Source organism: Molossus molossus, unplaced genomic scaffold (assembly GCF_014108415.1).
Source record: "Molossus molossus isolate mMolMol1 unplaced genomic scaffold, mMolMol1.p scaffold_m16_p_7, whole genome shotgun sequence".
NCBI classification, from domain to species: Eukaryota; Metazoa; Chordata; class Mammalia; order Chiroptera; family Molossidae; genus Molossus; species Molossus molossus.
Window position 1 is genome coordinate 71,070,518 of NW_023425401.1, and position 23,849 is coordinate 71,094,366.

The following is a 23,849-nucleotide window of genomic DNA, read 5'->3' on the forward strand; positions in this document are numbered from 1 at the left end:
AAACACTGGGCTTTATCAGATCAATTGACTTTTTCCAAGTGCCGTGGCCTTGGAAGATGCAAAAAAGTATACACCTAAATTTCTGCTAAATAGATTTATGTAATCTGAAGAAGAGACTGGTGCTGGGTTCTGGTCTTCATGGCTGGTAAAACAAAAAGTCAGTAACTTGCATTGGACCTAAACTGCCTGATTCAATCCATTTTTAGATCTCTTCTTGAAAACAAAAATGTTAATAGTTGTAGAATAATTTGTACTTTAATAGCCAGAAACCTCCAAAATGTGTATCTGCCACAGCTCAGTTCATTTTAAGTACTCAATATTGTAGACAATAAAAATGTGCATTTTAAATTCTCATCAGAGGCAATATTTTTGACAACAGCATTGGCTGCAAGGGAGACACAGTCCTCTGAGATTGGATTTTATTGAAAATGATAGTGCTTGAAGATTGCTAGGATATCTGAGATCCTTTATAAAAATTTCAGATTGCCTGGAGACATTCTGTAGGGTAAAAGACTGTAAATGGAGGAAGAATGACCATCTCACCCAGCAGGGGCCACCTCTGATTCTAGGCTGTGTGTAGGGTCTTGAATGCTGCAGTAATCATTAAAATGTTTAGTGATAATAATCATCATTTACTCTAAAGAAGGATAAAACTGGATTCAATTGAACTGATGCCGGAAGACTCAAGAGATGGTATTTTGGGGGCAGGCACACCTTCACAACCATTCTGTACATATGCATTTCTTTTAATACCAAGCAGGCTGGAGTGAGCTGGGAAAAGTAGGTTCCAGCCAGTTGGAAATGCACAGCCCCTTGATGAGGTCACATTTTCATTCTTGCCTTCTCTCTGTGAACCCAGAGCCATGGCATTTGTCCCGAGGAAAATGCTCTTGTGTTTCAAAACTTCCTAGAGGGCTGCTCACTCACAGATCTTTTCTTCCAGAATACCCTTTATTTCCTATTAAGAAAGTGACCTTGTGGCTGGAATCTTCTTCCCCTGCTGATCGTCTGCTTGTCCCCACAGAATCTGTACCAGAACAGGATTTTAAGCCTGGCTGCCATGGCATCTCCATCTAGAAACAACCAGAACAGGCGCCGCTGCAAGGAGCCGCTCTGCCATAGCTACAACCCAGGCCAGTTCCACAGCATGGCCATCAGGACCAGCCCCCACAGCACCATCACCATCCCCCGCTCCACCAGCGACACCGACCTGGTTACCTCTGACAGCCGCTCCACACTCATGGTCAGCAGCTCCTACTACTCTATAGGGCACTCCCAGGACTTGGTAATCCACTGGGATATAAAAGAGGAAGTGGACGCTGGAGACTGGATAGGCATGTATCTAATTGGTGAGTAGAACAGCAATTAGCCAGACTGGCTAATCATGCGCTTCAGATATAATGGTCTTAGGAATGTGGTTTGGGCATTCAACAAGTATATTGTTCATATTTAACCCTTATGTAGGCTTTAATATTTGAATTAATTCTATAATTAAAATTCACAATTCGCAATCAAATGTTATGCACCAATTTCTAACACCTTGAAGACCACATACTAGCTTCTTTTGGCATCTTTATTCCATCCAAGAAAATCATGAGATAGTAAGGTGAGGAGTGGTTGAACACAAACATTGTTACCATTTGCACATCTATGTGGAGTTAATTTTACTTTTGTTTTCAACATAATCATAGGCCTCTTTGCACCTGCTCTTTCAACATTTTTTCTGCTTTGTATTATTGCTTTCACTGTAAACAGTGGACACAAATACATCACAGGCTAAAGAATGACATGATGACTAAAAGAAAAATGACTACACTGATGTGTGGTACAGAGAACATAAATCTCACAAATTTAAAATTATGAAAATAAAGTTTCATAAAAAATATATTTCATCTATTTACATGATGGAATCAGGTATAGTGGAAATTGACACATTAAAACTGCAAATCAGCAGTGTTTATTACATTTTAAGATACTCTTATTCGGCACAGTATGTTAGCAAACCAAAACATACTGTACGGAGATAAAAATCTTAAAAAGCAAAACATCATTTCTAGGGAAAGAACATATTATTGTGCATGATTTTTTTTTTTTTTTAAGAACACAGGGGGCCACTAGAGTCAGCAAGTTCAAAAGAGTCCAGACCCTTTGCATTCAATCTCTGCAATGAAACATTTACATATTCAGACATGCAATGTAAAGTTTAACATCAACAAATATCACAGAAACTAATGATTGTTATGAGTACTTTATAACCTGGACTGTTTCTATGATAAAATACAGAGAATCTTATCTGACTAGGTGTCAAGAAAATATTTGTGGCTCTCTTGAAGCTTTTGCAACCAGTTTGGTTAGTGTATTTACAATATACACAATATTATAAATATTCAGAAACACAATTTTTGAGATTTTTACATAAAAGTGGTTACTAGCTAAACTGAACTTCCAAACAGGTACCATTTAATTTGCTTGAATAAAAGTGTTTAGATACCATTGATCTAGAACAGATTTTGTAAAATAATAGCTCATACAGCATATTAGTTTAGTCCATTTTGTTTTAAATTTGATTAGTTATTAATATTTAAAAATGTAGAAATTTCCCATTAAAATCCAAATTCGACTTTTCTTCATAAAAGCCCTCAATCTGGCAGCCTAAGCTCATAGTTACGTGTGACTCTAGTTAGTTGCAGTTAAACATTCGCTTCCCCCATTGAGACTATTCTGCAACCTTCAATTTTACCATAGTCCACATTGTACCCATCCCTACTTTAATTATGAATCTTACTTGTTTAGAACCATAGGAAATTAGGTTTCTGGCATGGGATCTAGTTTTAAATAAACTTTTTATAGCTGTACTTTTCTGCAGTGGTGGATGCCAATGTCATTCATTCCCCAGGTCAGGAAATATATTGAAGAGAAGCAAACAGGTTTGGGGTGGGCACTTGAGGGACATTTACCTCAAGGGGAGGGAATGGATTGATTTCAAGTTCAGCCCTAGATCTGGGCTAGGAATGAAGACTTGGGGTAATTGGAACCCTATGAGTAGATAGTCACTTGCAAATTGTGTGTAGAAAGAGAGCACCAGAATGTTCCTGTCAAAGAGAAAGGCAAAGGGATAACTCAAAAAGGAGATGGAGAATGTGGGAGAGGTGGGACACAAATTAGGAGTCCACATCACAGAAGAAGAGAGAGGAAGGAGGGTGAACAGCCCTGTTAATCAGTCATGAATCTTTCTCCCTCTCTCTAAATAAAAACAGAAAAACAACAACAACAACAGAAAAAAAAAACAACAATGAACATATCTTCAGGTGAGGATTACAAAAAAAAAGAAACTCAACAAGACGGTGACCCAAGATGGTGGTAGAGTAGAGGGATGCTACACTCATCTCATCTCAGGACCAAAATTACAATTCAAATATTGAGTGTGAAAGTTGAATAACCAACTAAATAATAGCTGAAGAGAAATGTTATAATCAAGGATTTATATAAGAAGCCACATCAAGACTGGTAGGAAGGGTGAGAGGCAAAAAGTGCTGGGCTCACTCCCACAGGAAATGGCTGAGATTCCAGAGGGATATCTCAGCTGTGGGGGATGCGGTTGTTCTCCTTGAGAATCATGGGGTCTCAAACTCAAGCCAGGCTCCCAGCCCAGAGCACAAGAGCTAGGAAGAGATACCCATCTAATATCTAGCTGTGAAAATCAGAGGGAATTGTGCCTGCCAGGGAGAGCCAAGGGCATGCTAGAGACACAGGCACACTCTTAAAGGGCTAATACACAAATCTTGTTTTTAGCCTCTCACCCTGGGCTCTGGCAAAGGGAAGGAAGAACAGACTAGAGTCTGAAGAGAGAGTGGGATTTGTGGCTCTGGGGAGGGAGCTGAAGGGACAGCTGCCAGGATAGCTGTAGTAAGTCTCACTCCCATACCACAGATGCTATCTTTCTTGGGTGGAGTGCTCCCCTCCATACAGGTAACAGCCTGTGGGAAAGTAATAGCCCTACCTTGTGGAATTCCTCTTGTCCCACCCTGAGGATTCCACACCCTGCTGAGGAGTCAGCTGCCTGAGTCTGAGGGTAGAGTCTGGGCACACTCGGGGGTTGTCAGTGACTGAGTTGAGAGGATTTGAAGTACGGGCATTCTCTCAAAGAAGATCCACTAGGCCTACCCTCCTGACTCCTGGTGGCTCCTCCCTTCTGAGCTCTGGGTGGAATCTGAAACAGACTGCCTTGTGTGGCTCTGGGCTGGGTGTCATTCCTCCCACCATCTCCCAAGTCATTCTCCTAACTCCTGTGACCCCACTCTACTGAGATTGGGCTCCTAGCAGAATCTAGGAAACACTCAGTTATGTGGATCTAGGACAGGGACCATCTTTCCATTGTGTGGCTAAGTGGTACAAAACTCTCCCTTCACACAATCTAATTTTGATCTTTTAGGGCCTAAGAAACTCTGCTGGCCTCCCCTGACAACACCCTGAGACACCACCAAACCACAATGGTATGGGAGCACCCAGAAGATGGAAACTAGGCTTGGGATACTCAGGGACACTTCTGAGTGGCCCCAGACCCAGCACTGGCATTGAGTTTAAACCTGTATCAATCTGGAACACCAGTCACCCCTATCTATTAATTCACTGAGAATCTACTTCATGCAACTTGAGTACTGCCAGGGGCTCTTTCAGTGACTGAGCCTAATAGACAGCTGACAGGTGGAGGAAGGTGGAAGTGTATCTCTAGCCACCTTGAAACTTTTACTGGCCTACTTCTGTGTCTGGTACTGGTAAAATGCAAGCCTTGCTGCACAGTTTGACCCTTCCCTTACACACCTGGGTCAGCAGAGTCAGGCACAAACTGTGGATCACTTTGAAGCTTCAAATAGGTTTCCCGAGGTAGCACCTGACATTAGCCTGCACCAGAATCTCTCCCAAGAGGTCCCCAAACTCACACACCTAATGGCCAGCTTCAGATAACATCAGGGCATGATCCAATAAACTTCCAAAACAACATATCTAAAAGGATATTTCAGCAGGCACCAGACCCTACTGGGACAAATTTTGCTTCGTGAGGTCAGTATCTCCACAGAGACTCATACACTGTAGTCAGGGTTGATCCTCACAGTCAGACAGCCTGAGTGTTGACTCTATGAACAAATGATCCAATAGCAAACAAGACTCAATTGCAGTAGGAGGGCTTATATAACACACACAATGGATAGTCCTGGAGCACCCAGTTCAGATAATCAAGAAGACTATGCCACTGGGTCCCACAGGACACCTACTACGTATGGCACCCTACCAAGACTGAGAGTATAGCAGATATACCCTGTACATAGAAAAAAAAACACAAAGAAGCAACCAAAATGGAGACAGAAAGAAAAATGCCCCAAATAAAAGAACAGGAGAAATCTTCAGAAAAAAGAGCTAAATGAAATCAAGGCAATCAATTTATCAGATACAGACTTTTTAAAATGGCTATAAGGATGTCCAAGAAACTTACTGGGGACTACAACAGCATGAGAAAGAACATTGAAGCCATAAAACAAACAAACAAACAACAGTCAGTAATGAAGAATGCAAAATCTGAAATGTAGAATACACCAGAAGTAATAAACAGTTGGATGAAGCAGAGGATTGAATCAGCAATTTGGAATACAGGTAGCAGGAAAAAAAACAAATCAGAGAAGAAAAAAAAAAAGGTTTTAAAAAATTAGGACAATTTAAGGAACTATTGGGACAACATGCAGCATAACAAAATTTGCTTCTTAGGATATGGGAAAGAGAAGAGAAAGAGCAAGGGATCAAAAACCTATTTGAAGAAATAATGACTGAAAACTTTTCTAACTTGGTGAAGGAAAATGGCACACAGGTCCAAGAAACATAGACAGTCCCAAACAAAATTAACTGAAAGAGGCCCACACCAAGACACATCATAATTAAAATGCCAAAGGTTAAAGAAAAACAGAGAGTTTTAAAAGCATCAAGAGAAAGGCAGATAGTTACCTACAGGGGAGCTCCCATACCACTGTCAGCTCACTTTTCAACAGAAACATTTCAGGCAAGAGGTTTGGCATGCCATTTTTAAAGTGATGAAAAGTAAGAACTTACAACCAAAACGACTTTATTGAACAAGGCTATCAGTTAAAATTTAACGAGAAATAAGGATTTTTCCAGACAAGAAAAAGATAAAGGAGTGTATTACCACCAAACCAGTATTACAAGAAATTTAAAGGATCTTAAGAAGCAGAAGCAGAAGCAGAAGCAGAAGAAGAAAGTTATAAAAAATATAATGGCAATATATCAACACTTATCAGTAATCACTTTTAATGTAAATGGCTTATATCCTCCAACCAAAATACATAGGGGAGTTTAATAGATAAGAAGCAAGACCCATATATGTATATGTATGTATGTAAAATATATATATGTATGTATATATATATATATATATATATATATATATATATATGTGTGTGTGTGTGTGTGTGTGTAAAGTAAAAGGTTGCTTCTTACACTGCACATAAAAATAAACTCAAAATCTATTAAAGACTTTGGTTTTAGACTCAAAACCATAAAAATCTTAGGGGAAAAAATAATAGGCAGTAAAATCTCAGACATTTCTCATAGCTATATTTTTTCTGATATTTCTCCTCAGGCAAAGGAAACAGAAACTATAAATAAATGCAATACATCAAACTAAAGAGTTTTTGCAAAGCAAAGGAAACCATCAACAAACTGAAAAGACACTAAATGGGAGGACGTACTCACCAATGGTATATCTAACAAGGGGTTAGAATCCAAAATTTATAAAGAACATATAAAACTCAACACCAAAAAAAAAAAAAAATCAATGAAATAATGGGCTAAAGACCTGAATACACACTTTTCCAAAAAGGACATAAAGATGGCCAATAGACATATGAAATGATGGTCAACATCACTAATCATCAGATAAATACAAATTAAAACCACAATGAGATATCACCTTACAACTGTTAGAATGGTTGTCATCAATAAATGAAACAACAAGTGTTGATGAGATGTGGAGAAAAGAGAGCCCACTTGCACTGTTGCTGGGAATGCAGCTTGGTGCAGCCAGTGTGGAAGGCAGTATGGAGTTATATCAAAAAGTTAAAAATAGAACTGCCTTATGATCCAGCGATTTCTATTCCAGAATTTATCTGAAGAAACCTGAAACACTAATTCAAAAAATATGTGTATTCCAATGTTCATTGCAGCAGTATTTACAATATCCAAGATCTGGAAACAGCCCAAATGTCCATCAGTAGATGAGTAGATAAAAACTGTGGTACATTTACATAATGGAATACTACTCTGCCATAAAAAGAAAGAAACATTTACCTTTTGTGACAGAATGGATGGGTCTGGACAATATTATGCTAATTGAAATGAACCAGTCAGAGAAAGACAAGTACCATATGATTCCTTTTATGTGTAGAATTTAATGAGCGACATTAACTATTAAGCAAATAGATACATATTTATAGATAGAGGGCAGGCAGATAGCTCGGGGAAGTAATTGAAGGAGGGTGGAAGGATTGAGAAAAAAAAAAAAAAGAGAGAACTCATGGACATGGACAACAGTGTGGTGATTGCTAAGGTAGAGTGGGATGGGTGGAGATGGTAGATGGCATAAGGGTACAAAATGTAATGGAAAAAATAAAATGACATAAAATTTGTTTTTAAAAATAAAACGATAGAAAAAGATATTTTATACAAAAGGAAAGGAAAAGAAAGATAGAATAACAATATATATGTCAGACAAATAGTCTTTAAAATAAAGGCTATAATTAGAAGCAAAGAACAACACTACATAATGATAAAATTCACAATCCTGCCAGAAGATATAATCCTTATAAACATTTATGCAGCAAACATGGGAGCAACTAAACATACAAAGGACATCTTGATGGACATAAAGGGAGAGACTGACAGTAGTACAGTCATATTAAGCAATTTTAACACCCTGTTGACATCAATGTATAAACCTTCCAGATAGAAAATTAACAAGGAAAGAGCAGCTTTAAATTTCATACTAGATCAAATAAATTTAATAGATATCTTCACAGAGTACTTCACCCCAAAGCAGCAGAATATATATTCTTTTTAAGTACACATGGAATATATTCTATGATATATTACATGTTAGGACCCAAAACAAGTCTTAATACATTTAAGAAGATTGAAATCAAATATAGGTGTAAGATGGCAGCCAGCAGAACTGGAGGGAGAGTGAGTGTGTGAGAGAGTGTGAGTGGACGTGAAGGTGGACAAACTAATGCAGTGCAGAGATGGGGAGCAAAAGGTTCCCGTGTGGTTGACTGGAGCAGCTGGCTACCGCGGTAAGTGGCACGTCAGGGCTCTTCTCCCTGCGCTGCAGCGGGGAGGTCCCATCATTTTGGAAGATCCTGGGTCTCCCTGGGAGGAGGCAGTGAGAGCGGCTAGGGCCCAGCAACCTGAGCCTACCAGTACACCTGGCACCATTGGATCAGTGGACACTCTGTGTCAACACAGACCAGTGCACAGTAGTGAAGCACGCATGGTGCTGGTCATGGAAGCCACAGACAGTCCAGAGCCGAGCATCATCCCCCATAATAGCACCCCAATCAGAGTCTAGATATACCCCCAGCAACAGAGGTATATCCCCAGGTAACAGAAGCACAGACCAGCAGCTGAGACCCATCCCCAAAACTACAGCAAAAGCTGAGCAGGAGTTGAGCCCCATGGGGCAGCAGCACTCCCCAGCCTCCAGCGGCAGGACCTGGGGCTCCACAGAGGCCTGTGTGGTCCAGCTGCCCACCAGTGGGAACTGCAGGGTGCAGGGGCACCGAGAGGCCTGGTGAACCAGCAGGGACTGTGAGATCCAGTTACCCGTGGGACCTGCGGGGTGCTGAAGCTTCAGAGAGGACTGTGCCTTGCCATCCAATTACCTATGGGGAATGCAGAAGGCTAAAGAACCAGAGGGGGCTGTGCAACCCAGCAGGGACTGTGCGATCTGGTTACCCATGGGATTTATTTGGTGCTGAAGCACCAGAGATGCCTGTGTGACCCACCAGAGACTGTGCCATCCAGTTACCCACGGGACCTGTGGGGTGCTGAAACACCAGAGGGGCCTGTGAAACCCAGCAGCCCATAACATATGCATGGAGCCAGGTTCCCAAAGGGACTGTGCTATCCAGTTACCAGCGTAACCTGAAGGGTGCGGGTTACGAAAAAGGCATGTGCAACCCAACTGCGCACAAGATAGCCATAGAGGATGTTAAAATGGAAGGGGAGTGAATAGAAGCTACACAGACAATCTCCGAGGACCAAACGAGAATTACAACTTAAATAAAAATAAATCCTTGGAAAAAAGCAACAGAAAAGCAGCAGGACAGGACCATATAACCAGGGATACTGGTAGGATCTGCGGAGGCACAAGAGGGTGGCGGGCTGGGAGCCCATGAACAGCAGCAGTCTTAGCTGTGAGCAGCACCATTGGGGAATAAAGACCAAGCCCGCACCATAGCACAGAGAGCCAGTACAGAGCACTAAAACAGCCACAGCCACTCACCTGGAGGCTAAGGCAGAGGGAGGGCAGCCTGGGTTGGAACTCTGTGCGGACACCTAGGATTTGGAGGACACTCAGAGTTTTTGCTGAGTTGCGACCACAAAGGACAATGGCCAGTGTGCTTCTTCCCTGAGCTGTGGGGAAAAGCAGCAGCCACTCTCCCTGGAGATTCACCTTTCCGAGGTGAGGCAAAGAAATTCAAAATGAGGCTCATTAACAGCCAGCATCTATCCCACCTCTGGAAATCCTCTTATGCAGAACACCAGGGCTATATACCTATGCACTGAATAACTGAGACTACTAGTCTCCAGGAAAAAGCTAGAGGATAACTGAACCTTTCCTGGGTTTGCAAATCTACCCAGGAAAGTAAGACCTGACAGTAGTGTTTAACATGGGCCCACCCAGGCTTATCCAAATACAGTAGAGGAAGCCATAAAACAGCAGAACACCAATACCCACAGGGAAAATTTGGCAGGCTCCAAAACCTAATGAGATAGCCAAAATGGTTTACCAAAGAAACAAATCCCATATGAAAAAACAAGAGAACTCTATTGAAGATGAGATAAATAAAATGCACTTAAGCAAATTATCAGAGGTAGAGGTGAGAGCCATGATCCTGAGGAAACTCAACAGCATAGTAAGGACATCAGCACCATTAGTAAAGTTATAGAAACATTGAAAACCAACCAAGTGGAAATGAAGAATGACATAGTAGAAATAATGAACACATTGGAAGGGCTAACTAGCAGAGTAGAAGAAGCTGATGACTAGATCAGTGAATTAGAAGACAAGGGAGAAAAAAAACCAATCAGAAAATCAAAAGGAAAAGAAAAAAAAACAAAAAACAAGAGGACAGGTTAAGAAAACTGTGGGACAACAGGAAACTTAATAATATTTGTATCATAGGAATATCCGAAGAGGAAAAAATGGACAAGGGTTAGAGAACATACTTGAAGAAATAGGAACAGATAACTTTCTTAACTTGATGAAGAAAAAAGGCATTCAAATTCAAGAAGCACAGAGAGCCCTAAGTAAGAAGAATCCAAACAGGCCCACACAAAGACATAGTAATTAACATGCCACAAATTAAAGACCAAGAGAGAATCCTAAAGGCAGCAAGAGATAAGGAATAGGTTACCTACAAAAGAAACCCCATAAGGCTCTCAGCTGAGTTCCCAAAAGAAACACTACAGGCCAGAAGGGATGCATGAAGTAATCAAGGTCATGTAAAACAAGGATCTGAATCCAAGACTACTGTATCCAGCAAGGCTGTCATTCAAATAGAAGATAAAATACAGAGCTTTCCAGACCAAAAATAAAAAAGGCTAAAGGAATATATTAACTCCAAACCAGCACTGCAAGATATGCTAAAAGGACTTCTGTAATTAATAAAAGAAATAAAAAGAAAAATTGAACCACACTAAACAAAAATGGCAATAAGTACATATCAATTATCACCTTAAATGTGAATGGTTTGAATGCTTTGATAAAAAGACACAGAGTAGCTGACTGGATAAGAAAGCATGACTCATATATATGTTGTTTACAAGAGACCCACCTCACAACAAAAGACTCACATAGGTTTAAAGAGATGGGATGAAACAAAAACTATAAAGCAAACAGAAAGGAAAAAAAAGCTGGGGTAGCAATACTCATATCTGATAGATTTCAAAATAAAGGCCATAACAAGAGACAAAGAAAGTGACTACATAGTATTGAAAGGATCTATCAAACAGGAAGATATAACCTTGGTACAAGTATATGCACTCAATATAAGAGCGATATAACCTTGGTACATATATATGCACTCAATATAAGAGCACCAACATATATTAAATATGTTCTGGAGGACATCAAAGGAGAAATCAACAGCAATACAATCATAGCAGGGGTCTTCAACACTACGCTGACATTACTGGATAGATCATCTAGAAAAAAATTAACAAGGAAACACAGACTCTAAATGAAGCACAAGATATCTACAGAGAATTACACACCAAAACTGCAGAATTCACATTCTTCTCAAGTGCACATGGGACATTCTCAAAGATAGACCACATGTTAGGACACAAACTAAGTCTCTACAAGATCAAGAAGATTGAAATCATATCAAGCATCTTCTCAAATCACAATGGCATGAAACTACAAATTAATTGCAACAAGAACATGCAAGGACCTTTGAAACATGGAGGCTAAATAGCACGTTATTGAACAATAATGGGTAACAATGGAGATCAAGGAAGAAATTAAAGACATCTTGGAAACCAATGAAAATGAACACACAACAACACAAAATCTATGGGATGCAGCAAAAGCAGTTATGAGAGGGAAGTTCATAGCACTACAGGCCTACCTCAAGAAACAAGAAAATCTCTAATAGAATATCAAACCTCACAACTTAAAGAACTAGAAAGCAAACAGAAAGAAAACTCCAGAGCAAGTAGAAGGAAGAAAATAGTAAAGACCAGAGCAGAAATAAATGACATGGAGACCAAATAAACAATTCAAAGGATCAATGAAACAAAGAGCTGGTTATTTGAAAATATAAACATGATTGATGGACCCTTAGCTGGACTCACAAAGAAACTGAAAGAGAAAACCCAAATACACAAAATCAGAAATGAAAGAAGAGAAATAATAACTGATAGTACAGAAATACAAATGATTTTAAACAAATATTATGAACAACTATATGACAACAAATTAGACAATCTAAGAAAAATGGAAAAATTTCTAGAAACACATAGTCCCCCAAAACTGGACTGGGAAGAAATAGAAAACTTGAACAAACCATTAACATCTAAGGAAATTGAAGATGTAATCAAGACTCTCCCAGCAAACAAAAGCCCAGGCCCGGACAGCTTCACGGGGGAGTTTTACTGAACATTCAAAGAAGAACTAATACCCATTTTCCTAAAAGTATTTTAAAATAATAAAGAAGATTTCCAAACTTGTTTTATGAGGCCAGCATAATTCTAATTCCAAAAGCTGAAAAAGAAAATACAAAGAAAGAACATTAGAGACCAATATCCCTGATGAACATACATGACAAAATTCTGGGGAAAAAAAATACTAGCAAATCTAATCAAGCACTACATCAAAGAAAACAAATTATTCACCATGACCAAGTTGGATTCATTCCAGTGGTGCAAGGCGGGTACAATATTTGCAAATCAATAAAGTGATATGCCACATAAACAAAATGAAAGATAAAAATAATATGATCATATCAATAGATGCTGAAAAAGCATTTGACAAAATCCATTATCCATGTCTGATAAAAATGCTCACCAATCTGGAAATAGATGGATCATATCTCAACATAATATAGGCCATATATGAAAGACCTACAGCCAACATCATACTCAATGGGAAAAAATGAAAAGCATTTTCCTTAAGAACATAAATAAGACAAGGATGCACACTTTTGCCACTCTTATTTAACATAGTACTGGAAGTCTTAGCCACAGCCATCAGACAGGAAGAAACAATAAAGGGGATCCAAATTGGAAAGGAGGAAGTGAAACTGTCATTATTCGCTTGATGACATGATGCTATACATAGAAAACCCCAAAGACTCCATCAGACATTTACTAGACTTAAGAAATGAATTTGGCACAGTAGCAGGATCCAAAATTAACATCAAGAAATCGGTGGCATTCTTACTCACTAATGATGAACTCAGAAAGAAAAACTAAAAAATAATCCTATTTACCATCATGGCAAAAAATATTAAGATACCTAGTAATAAACTTAACCAAAGAAATAAAGGACCTATTCACAAAAAACTACAGGTTATTGAAAAAAGAAATAAAGGAAGATATAAAAAAGTGGAAGCACATACCTTGTTCATGGATTGGAAGAATTAACATCATTAAAATGTCCATACTACCCAAAGCAATCTATAGATTCAATGCAATCCCCATCAAAATACCAATGACATACTTCACATAACTAGAACAAATACTTCAAAAGTTCATGTGGAACCAAAAAAGACCTCAACTAGCCACAGCAATCTTGAAAAAGAAGAACAAAGTTGGAGGGATCACATTACCAGATTTCAGGTTATACTACAAAGCCACTGTAATCAAAACAACCTGGTACTGGCACAAGAACAGGCATATAGACCAGTGGAACAGAACAGAGAACCCAGAAATGGACCCAAGGCAATATGCTCAATTAATATTTGACAAAGATGGCAAGAGCATACAGTAGAGTAAGGACAGCCTCTTTAATAAATGGTGCTGGGAAAATTGGACAGCTACTTGGAGAAAAATGAAACTAGACCATCAACTTACACCATACACAAGAACAATCTCCAAATGGATAAAAGACTTAAATGTGACTCATGAGTCCATAAGCATCTTAGAAGAAACAGTAGGCAACAAAATTTCAGACATCATAAGAAGCAGAATTTTACTGACACATCACGTAAGGCAACAGAAACAAAGGAAAAATGGACGCATGGTACCACATCAAATGCAAAATCTTCTTTCTGCACATCAAAAGAAACAACTACCAAAATGGAAAGTCACCCACTCTATGGGAGAGCATAATTGCCAATGATACATCAGATGAGGGGTTAATGTCCAATATATAGAGAGTGCTCATACAATTCAACAAAAGGAAGACAAAGAACCCAATTAAAAAATGGGCAGAGGATTTAAGTAGACAGCTCTCCAAACAGAACATACAAATGGCTAAGAGACATAGGAAAAAAACTCAACATCACTAATCATCAGAGAGATGCAAATTAAAACAACAATGAGGTATCACCTCACACTTGTCAGCATGGCCACCATCAACAAATCATCAAACAACAAGTGCTGGCGAGGGTGTGGAGAAAAGGGGATTCTAGTACACTGCTAGTGGAAAAGCTGACTGGTGCAGCCACTATGGAAAACAATATGGTGTTACCTCAAAAAATTAAAAATTGAACTTCCATTTGACCCAGTGATCCCACTTGTAGGAATATACCCTAAGAAACCTAAACACCAATCAGAAAGTGTATATGTACCCCCATGTTTGTAGCAGCACTATTTACAATAACTAAGATCTGGAAACAGCCTAAGTGTCCATCAGTAGACAAACAGATAAAAAAGCTGTGGAACATTTACACAATAGAGTTCTATGCAGCTGTAAGAAGGAAAGATCTATTATCTTTGGAGATGACATGGAGGGACCTTGAGAGTATTATCGTAAGTGAAAGAAGCCAAGCAGAGAAAGACAAATATCACATGTTCTCACTTATTTGTGGAATATAATGTACATGACAGTCTGAGGAATGGGGTAGTCCCAGAGACGTGGAAGTGAGGTATAGATTGACAATCCCCAGAAGAGGGGAAAAGGGAGGAGAGATTAACCACAGCACTTATATGCATGTATACAAGAACAATGGACATGGACAACAAAGCTGGCGACATAGCGGGGAGGGTGGGGTAAGGAGGCTTAAGTGGGAGAAAAAGGAGAAACATCTGTTACAAAAATAAATTAATTACTTAAAAAAAAGAAGATTGAAATCATATCAATCAAGTCTCTGACCATAAGGGTATAAAACCAGAAGTCAGTCATAATGAAAAACCTAAAAATTATGTAAAGACATGAAGCTAAATAACATTACTAAACAATGAATTGGTTAACAGTGATATCAAGGAAGACATTAATAGTACCTTGAAACAAATAAAAATAATAACAAAAAACTATGGGTCACAACAAAAGCAGTCCTAAGAGGAAAATTTATAGCATTACAGTTATTTCTACCTAAAAAAAAAAAAAAAAAAAGTATCAAATAAACAATCTAACTGTAGACTTACAGAAACTGGAAAAAGAGCAACAACAAAGCCCAATAATAATGATCAGCACAGAAGTAAAATAAGTGGAGTTTAGGGATAAAAAATGGCAGTGGTATGAATGGAAGCTACACAGACCATCTCCTAGGACAAAACTAGAATTATAATCAAAATATAGACAAGTCATCTGGAGAAACCAACTGAAGAGCAACTGGAGAGAATATATATATATATATATATATATATATATATATATATATATATTTTTTTTGTCCTCACCCGAGGACATTTTTCCATTTTTTGTTCAGATAGAGTGGGAGGGGGAGAGAGAGAGAGAAACTTCTATGTGAAAGGGACACATCGAGTGGCTGCCACCCACACGACCCAACCAGGGCCGGGGACAAACTGCAACCGAGGTATGTGCCTTTAGCGGGAACCGAACCCAGGTCTCTCTAGACCGCAGGCCGACACTCTAACTGCTGAGCCAAACTGGCCAGGGCGAGAGAACCTTTATAATCAGGGATGTAAAGAGGACCCCAAATCAAGACTGGTAGGAAGTGTGGAGGCATGAAAGGGCTGGCTGAGTTCCCACAGGCAGCAGCTTAGGGCTATAATAACCATAGGTAGTTCTCTTAGAATTTGTGGGATTTAAACCCCAAATGGCTCCCCAGCACAGAGCAGTGGAATAATGAAAGGTGTCCACATGACACCTGGCTGAGAAAATCACCAGAGTAGAGTTTCTGTCTGGCAGGGAGAGGTGCAGGAAACAGCATCACTTTCCTGAATGGCCAGAACACTAAATTACAGGTACATTACTCACCTTGGGCTGTGGCAGAGGGAGGGTGGACTGGATTGGATGTTCATGAGGAGAACTGGGGGTTTATGGCACTGGGGAGAGAACTGGGAAGGAGGCCATCAGGAGCCCAATGCTCAGTCACTCCCCCATGCTGCAATAGCTATTTTTCTCAAACATCCCTTTTCCATCAGAGTAGCTTTAGCCCAGTGGGGAAGGAATGGACCCTCATTTGGGAATTTAACCTTGCCTGACCATGAGAAGCACAACCTGAGGGTCAATAACTGCCAGAGAATACTAGCTGGCCTGCAGGCGAAGATAAATGTCTAGGCACACTGACCTAAAGTTCCTGTTTGGGGTCATTGGTCATTCAGTTTCCAGGTCTGGGTCCAGAGCTGAGAAGGTGGCTGCCTGGGCCCCAGTGCTGAGTCATTAAGCACAGAACAGCACTGTACCACAGTACAGAAACCATTGTCTTCTAAAAGCAACTTTTCCCAGGGGAAAGCATTTGCCTCACCCACTGGAAATCCTCTTTTCCTGCTCACCAGGACAATTTTTCATTCAGCTGGGGGCTATGACCTGAGGCTCGTTAGAAATTGAGATTAATGGCCTGGGAGTCTACTTAGGAAAGTAAGTCTAGACATTGGTGTTCATTGTGGTCCTTTGTACACTCATCCAAACCCAGCAGAGGGAGCCACAATCAGCAGAATATCAATACCCACAGGGAAACTTTGGCAAGCTCTAAACTCTGCTGAGAAAGCCAAAATGTTGAAACAAAGAAACAAATCCCAAATGAAAGAATTAGAGAATTCTACAGAATAAGGGATAAATAAAATAGAATTAAGCAAATTTTCAGATGTAGAGTTCAGAATAATGTTTATAAGGATACACAACAGCATGAGAAAATATATAGAAACAATAAAAATCAACCAATTAGAAATGATACACAACCAAGTTGAAATGAAGAATGACAGCCATGGCAGTTTGGAGTTTGGCTCAGCACTCAGAGTGTTGGCCCACAGACCAAAGAGTCACAGGTTCAATTCCAGGCTAGGGCATTACCTGGGTTGCAATTTGTCACTGGCCCTGGTGGGGATCATGTGGGAAGCAACCAGTCAGGATCATGGGGGAGGGGAGGCAACCAGTCAATGTGTCTCTCTCACATCTCCGCCCCCCTCTCTCACTCTCTCTCCCTCCCTTCCACTCTATCTAAAGATAAATGGAAAAAATATCCTTGGGTGAGGATTAAAAAATAATATTAATTACATAGCAGAAATGATGAACACAGTGGAAAAAATAACCAGCACATTAGAAGAAGCTGAGGATTAGATCAGCAAATTAGAAGACAGGGTAGGAAAAAAAAATTAATCAGAGAACCAAAAAGAAAATAAAACACGGGAGAACAGTATAAGAGAGTTGTGGGACAACATGAAGTAACAACATCTGCATTATAAGAGTACTAGAAAAACAAGAAAGTGAGCAAGGGGTAGATAATATATTTGAAGAAATAGTCTATGGCAGAAAACTCTCTAACAAGGTGAAGGAAAGGGGGATACAAGTTCAGGATGCACAGAGAGTCCCAAGTAAGAAGAACTCAAAGAGGTCAACACCAAGATACATCATAATTAAAATGCCAAAAATTATAAGTAAAGAGAAAATCTTAAAGGCAGCAAGAGAAAAGCAATAGGAAACGTACAAAGAAGCTCCCATTAAGCTATTAAGCTGATTTCTCAACAGAAACACTACAGGCCAGAAGGGAATGGCATGAAGTAATCAGGGTAATAAAAAACAAGGATCTGAATCAAAGACTACTCTATCAAGCAAGGTTATGATTCAAAATAGAAAGTCAAATAAAAATCGTCCCAGACAAAAAACAAAAACAAAACACGTGCGCGTGCACACACACACACACACACACACACACACACACACACAAAGTCTAAGGTAATATATTAGCACCTAAGTAGCACTGCAAGAAATGTTAAAGGACTGCTGAAATAGAAAGAAGAAATATATAGAGAAAAATAGCCCTAATAAATAAAAATGGCAATAAATAAGTAAATATTAATAATAACAATAAATGTAAATTAATTAAATGCTCCAATCAAAAGACACAGAGTAGCTGAATGGATAAGAAAGCAAGACTCACCCTGGCTGGTTTCGCTTGGCAGTTGGAGCATCGACCTGTGGTCCAGAGAGACCTGGGTTTGGTTCCTGCTAAGGGCACGTACCTCGGGTGTGGTTTGTCCCCATGCCTGGCTGGTCGTGTGGGTGGCAGCCACTCGATGTGTCCCTTTCACATGGATGTTTTTCTCTCTCTTTCTCTCTCTCCCTCCCACTCTGTCTGAACAAAAAATGGAAAAATGTCCTCAGGTGAGGAAAAAATAAAAGAAAGCAGGACTCATATATATGTTGCTTACAAGAGACCCACCTCATAACAAAAGACTCACATAGGTTGAAAGTGAAGGGATGGAAAAAAATTTCCAAGCAAATGGAGAAAAAAATCTGGGTAGCAATACTCATATTTGATAAAATAGACTTCAAATTAAAGGCCATAACAAGAGAATAAGAAGACCACTACATACTATTGAAAGGACCTGTCTAAAAGGAAGATTGAAGCCTTAGTAAACATATATGCACCCAATAAAGAAGCACCAAAAAATATTTTAAAACTTTTGGAAGACTTCAAAGGAGAAATTAACAGAAAAACAATCATATCATGGGACTTAATCACCCCACTGACATTACTGGATAGATCGTCTAGACAAAAAATTAACAAGGAAACAAAGACTGTAAGTGAAATATTAGATCAAAAGGATTCAATAGATATTGACATAAAATTACACTCCAAAATTGCATAATAAACATTTTTCTCATGTGTAAATGGGACATTCTCAAAGATAGACCTCATTTTAGGAAACAAACTAAGTCTCTACAAGTTCAAGAAGATTGAAATCATATCAAGCATGTTCTCAATTTACAATGGCATAAAACTAGAAATTAATTACAATAAAATTACTCAAAAATGTTCACATCCATGGAGACTAAATAACATGTTATTTAAAAAGAAATGCATCACCAAGGAGATCAAGAAGAAATAAGAAAAACTTTCTGAAAATAAGTGAACATGGACACACAAAAACACAAAATCTATGGGATGCAGCAAAAGCAGTCCTGAAAGAGAAGTTCATAGAGCATTGCAGGCCTACCTCAAGAAACAAGAAAACATTCTAATATGCCATCTAATGTTACAACTTAAAGACCTAGAAAACAAACAAACAAACAACAACAACAACAACAAAACTAGACCTAGTAGAAAGAAAGAATTAGTAAAGGTCAGAGTGGAAGTAAATGACATAGAGACTAGAAAAACAATTCAAAAGATGAATGAAACAAAGAGCTAGTTCTTTGAAAATACAAACAAGATTGATGAACCTTTAGCCAAACTCACCAAGAATCAAAGGGAGAAGACCCAAATAAACAAAATTAGATATGAAAGAGTAGAAGTAACACCTGACAACCCAGAAACTCAAAGGATTGTTAGAAAATACTGTGGACAATTATATGCCAACAAATTGGACAACCTATGTGAAATGAACCAATTTCTAGAATCGCACATTCTTCCTAAAACTGAACGAGGAAGAGTCAGAAAACTTGATCAGACCAAAGACATCTAAGGAAATTGACAATGTAATCAATAAACTCCCAGCAAACAAAAGCCAGGGCTTCATAGTGGAGATTTACCGAACATTCAAAGAAGAACGAACACCTAGTCTCCTCAAAGTATTCCAAAAAATTCAGGAGGAACCAAGACTTCCAAACTCAATTTATGAGACAAGCATAGTCCTAATTCCAAAACAAGATAAAGACACTACAAAGAAAGAAAATCACTGGCCAATATCCCTGATGAACATAGATGCCAAAATCCTCAACACAATTTTAGCAAATCTGATCCAGCAATATAATCAAAATATTTTTCACCATGACCAACAAAAGCCAGGGTCCAGGTCTGGGATTAACCTCAGGGATGTAAGACTGGTACAATATTTTCAAATCAATAAATGTGACATACCACATAAACAAAGTGAAATATAAAAATAATATGACCATATCAATAGACAAAATCCAGCACCCATTTCTAATAAAAATGTTCAGCAAAGTGGGAATAGAGGAATCATTCCTCAACATAATAAAGGCCATATATTAAAAACGTACAGCCAACATCATACTCAGTGGGCAAAAACTAAAAGCATTTCTCTTAAGAACAGGAACAAGCCAGGGATGCCACTTTTGCCACTCTTATTTAACATAGTACTGGAAGTCTTAGCCACATTAATTAGACAAGAAATAAAAATGAGTGGATACAAATTGGAAAGAAGGAAGTGAAACTGTCATTATTTTCAGATGACATGATACTGTACACAGAAAACCCTAAATATTGAATTCAAAATCTACTCTCTATAATAAATGAATTTGTCATAATATTGGGATACAAAATTAACATCCAGACATTGATGACAGTCTTTTACACCAATAATAAACACTCAGAAAGGAAAATTAAAAAAGCAATCCCACTTATCATTGCAACAGTAACAAAAAGTACCTGGAAATAAACTTAACCAAGGAGGTAAAAGACCTGTTGTCAAAAAACCACAGGATATAGAGAAAGATGTAAAAAAATTGGAAACATATACCATGTTCATGGATTGGAAAAATCAACATCATTAAAATGTCTATAGTACCCAAACCAATCTACAGATTCAATGCAATTCCTATTCATGTACCAACAGTATATTTCACAGATCTAGAACAAATACACCAAAAGTTTATATAGGACCCAAAAAGACAGTGAATAGCCACAACAATCTTGATGAAGAAGAATGAAGTGAAAGGGGTTAGAATACCAGATATCAAGTTATACTACAAAGCCATAGTAAAAAAAATAAAAAAAAAAGTCTTGTATTATTCCAAAAACAGTCATATAGATCAATGGAACAGAACAGAGAACTCAGAAAGCAACCTAAAACATTATGCACAATTAATATTTGACAAAGGAGGCAAGAGCATATAATGGAGAAAAGACAATCTCTTCAATAAATGGTGTTGGAAAAATTGAACAGCTACATGCAAAAAAAGAAGAAAAAAAAATGAAACTAGACCACCAAGTTACATCATACAGCAGAATAAACTCAAAGTGAATAAAAGACTTACATATAACTCATGAATACATAAAAATTCTAGAAGAAATTGTAGGCAGAAAAATCTCAGACATTATTCATTGTAGAATTTTCACTGGTACATTGCTTAGGGCAAGAGAAACAAGTGAAAAAATTAATAAATGGAACTGCATAAAACTAAAAAGCTTTTGCACAGCAAAAGAAACCAGCATCAAAATGGAAAGGAAACCCACTCTCTGGGAGAACATATTTGCCAACAATACATTGGAGAAGAGGTTAATATTCAAAATATATAGAGTACTCATATAACTCAACAAAAGGAAGACAAACAATCCAATTAAAAACGGCAGGGAACCTAAATATACACTTCTCCAAACAGAACATAGAATTATCCTAGAGGCATATGAAAAAAATGCTCAACATCTCTAATCATCAGAAAGATGCAAATTAAAATGATTGTGAGATATCACCTCACACCTGCCAGAATGGCTTCTATCAACAAATCATCAAACAATAAGTGCTGGCGAGGGTATGAAGAAAAGGGAACTCTAGCACACTACTGGTGGGAATGCAGACGGGTGCAGCCACTATCGAAAACAATATGGTGTTTTCCCAAAAAATTAAAAAATGGAATTTTCTGGTGATTGTCTTTACTTATAGACAACCGGTTCTCAGTCAAAGGTAATTTTATACCTATTAGATATTTAATAATATCTAAAGACATTTTTGGATGTCACATATAGGAAGAGCTTCTTGCATATACTAGGTAGAGGCCTGATATCAAACTAAACTCCTATAATGTACAGAATAGCCTCACCACAATAGAATTATCTAGCACCAAATATGAATAGTTTCAAGACTAAGAACCACAGTTCTAGACTATGTTCATATTTATTTGCCACCACTGATTTTCTTAACTTTATCAATATGATTTCTTATAACAAACTAGTAGTTTAGCCAACATACTTTCACACATTTTAGGACTTTTATTTTCAGATGTAGACACATTTCTTTTCATCTTTAATATTCCTTAGCCTTTCATGTGTGAGTGTGTGTGTGTGTGTGCATATATATATATATATTTTTTTCTCTCTACAAAGGTTTCTCAATGATATACAGTAGAATGAGTGAAATTATGTGTGAATTCTATAGCCACATAAATACCACTCATTCTACCAATTAGTTTCAGTGGATATTAGTTAGCATTCCATGGGGAAAGATCCCTATAGTTAAATTAGGAAGGAAAACTCTGTCTACATTGCTTCACTTTTAGAAAGTCACATGTATTAGAGGTTTGAGAAGTCTAGAGTATGCAACTTTACTTTGTTTAACCCAGCATTTCCTATACTTTCTTGAAAATCACATTCTGATTTCCCAATATTTGTCCATCAGGCATTCCATTTTTGGAAACTGCATATTAAGAGTTATAGGATATTATAAAGTACAGAAACTCCACCCCTGCCCTTATTAAAACTTTAAAGTGCACAGCCTTATAATTTAATGTTTCAGGGTGAAATCTAAATTTGTCTCTCTGGTTAGACAACTGCTCACAGAAATTTCCAGAATGCTTCCTGTGGCTATCAATTCTCCAAGAACTGAGGTTTGCCCTTTCTATCAGGCACCCTGTAGTTCCTAATTAAACCAAAACTAGTTAGAATGATTTGCATTCAAAGAAATAATCTGAGGGAAAAGCCACAGAAGGGGCAAAAGTGGCTTTGATGTTTAGGGCTTCCTCTGTTCTTTATTCTTATACTACCTTCCCAGTACAAGAGAGCAGAGCTTCTACACACTTAGCTTAGTGATAAGAAAGACTAGTAAATTCTTCCTGATTTCCTGGTTTACTATTTAATAAAGCCATAGTCTAACCATAGTGGGAGAATCCTTGGAACTTTTTCTGAGATTTAATTGATATAAGGCACAGATTCCTTTAAAAAATGGAAGCCATTGTATTATTTATTTTGGGCTTAGGAGACCTAGATAGTGCATCAGTACATCTTTTTAATTGATTCTGGGCTCACTTACCCATTCTGCTCCAAACAGCAATAGTCTTTTTGCTATACACTCTATGGATTAGTGTGTGGAAAGCATAGCTACAGTTTTCACTTTAAAGACAAAGCAAGAGAAATGCATTCCATGTTTCTTAGGTATGTTTATTTCTGTAAGCTTCACTATATCTTTCTAATTCAAAATTTTAAAGACCTGCAAAATACTTTTTCTATTATAAGCTGTGGAGCAGAAGATAGAATTCTACATACTAGATGAAATAAATATTATATACCAAATGTAATTTTGAAAGGAACTTAATATATTTCTAAATGTTCTGTACAAAATGAGTAATGATAAAATCTTAAATAGTACTGGTCCAAGCTAATGTTTGAAGTTTTTATTAGTGATTTTGCACATTAAGTGTCATGGGTCTTTGCCATAGAATGCCTTAATTTTAGCCCAGACAGTAAACAGAGACAGCTGCTTATTAGATGCCTGACACTATTCTAGGATCATTATATGTATTAGGCTACTTAATCCTC

The 23,849-nt window shown here is 38.1% G+C and overlaps 1 protein-coding gene across 1 annotated transcript in view; it reads left to right on the forward strand.

Annotated features, from left to right (window-relative positions):
- Positions 1-1,045: 1,045 nt before the first annotated feature.
- Positions 1,046-23,849, forward strand: part of HECW1 (HECT, C2 and WW domain containing E3 ubiquitin protein ligase 1) — a 632,276-nt gene continuing 609,472 nt past the window's right edge. The window contains exon 1 of the mRNA XM_036246873.1: positions 1,046-1,349. Within this exon, the coding sequence (XP_036102766.1) occupies positions 1,061-1,349 (289 nt within the window). The 5' untranslated portion in view covers positions 1,046-1,060. The remainder of the gene's footprint in view (positions 1,350-23,849) is intronic.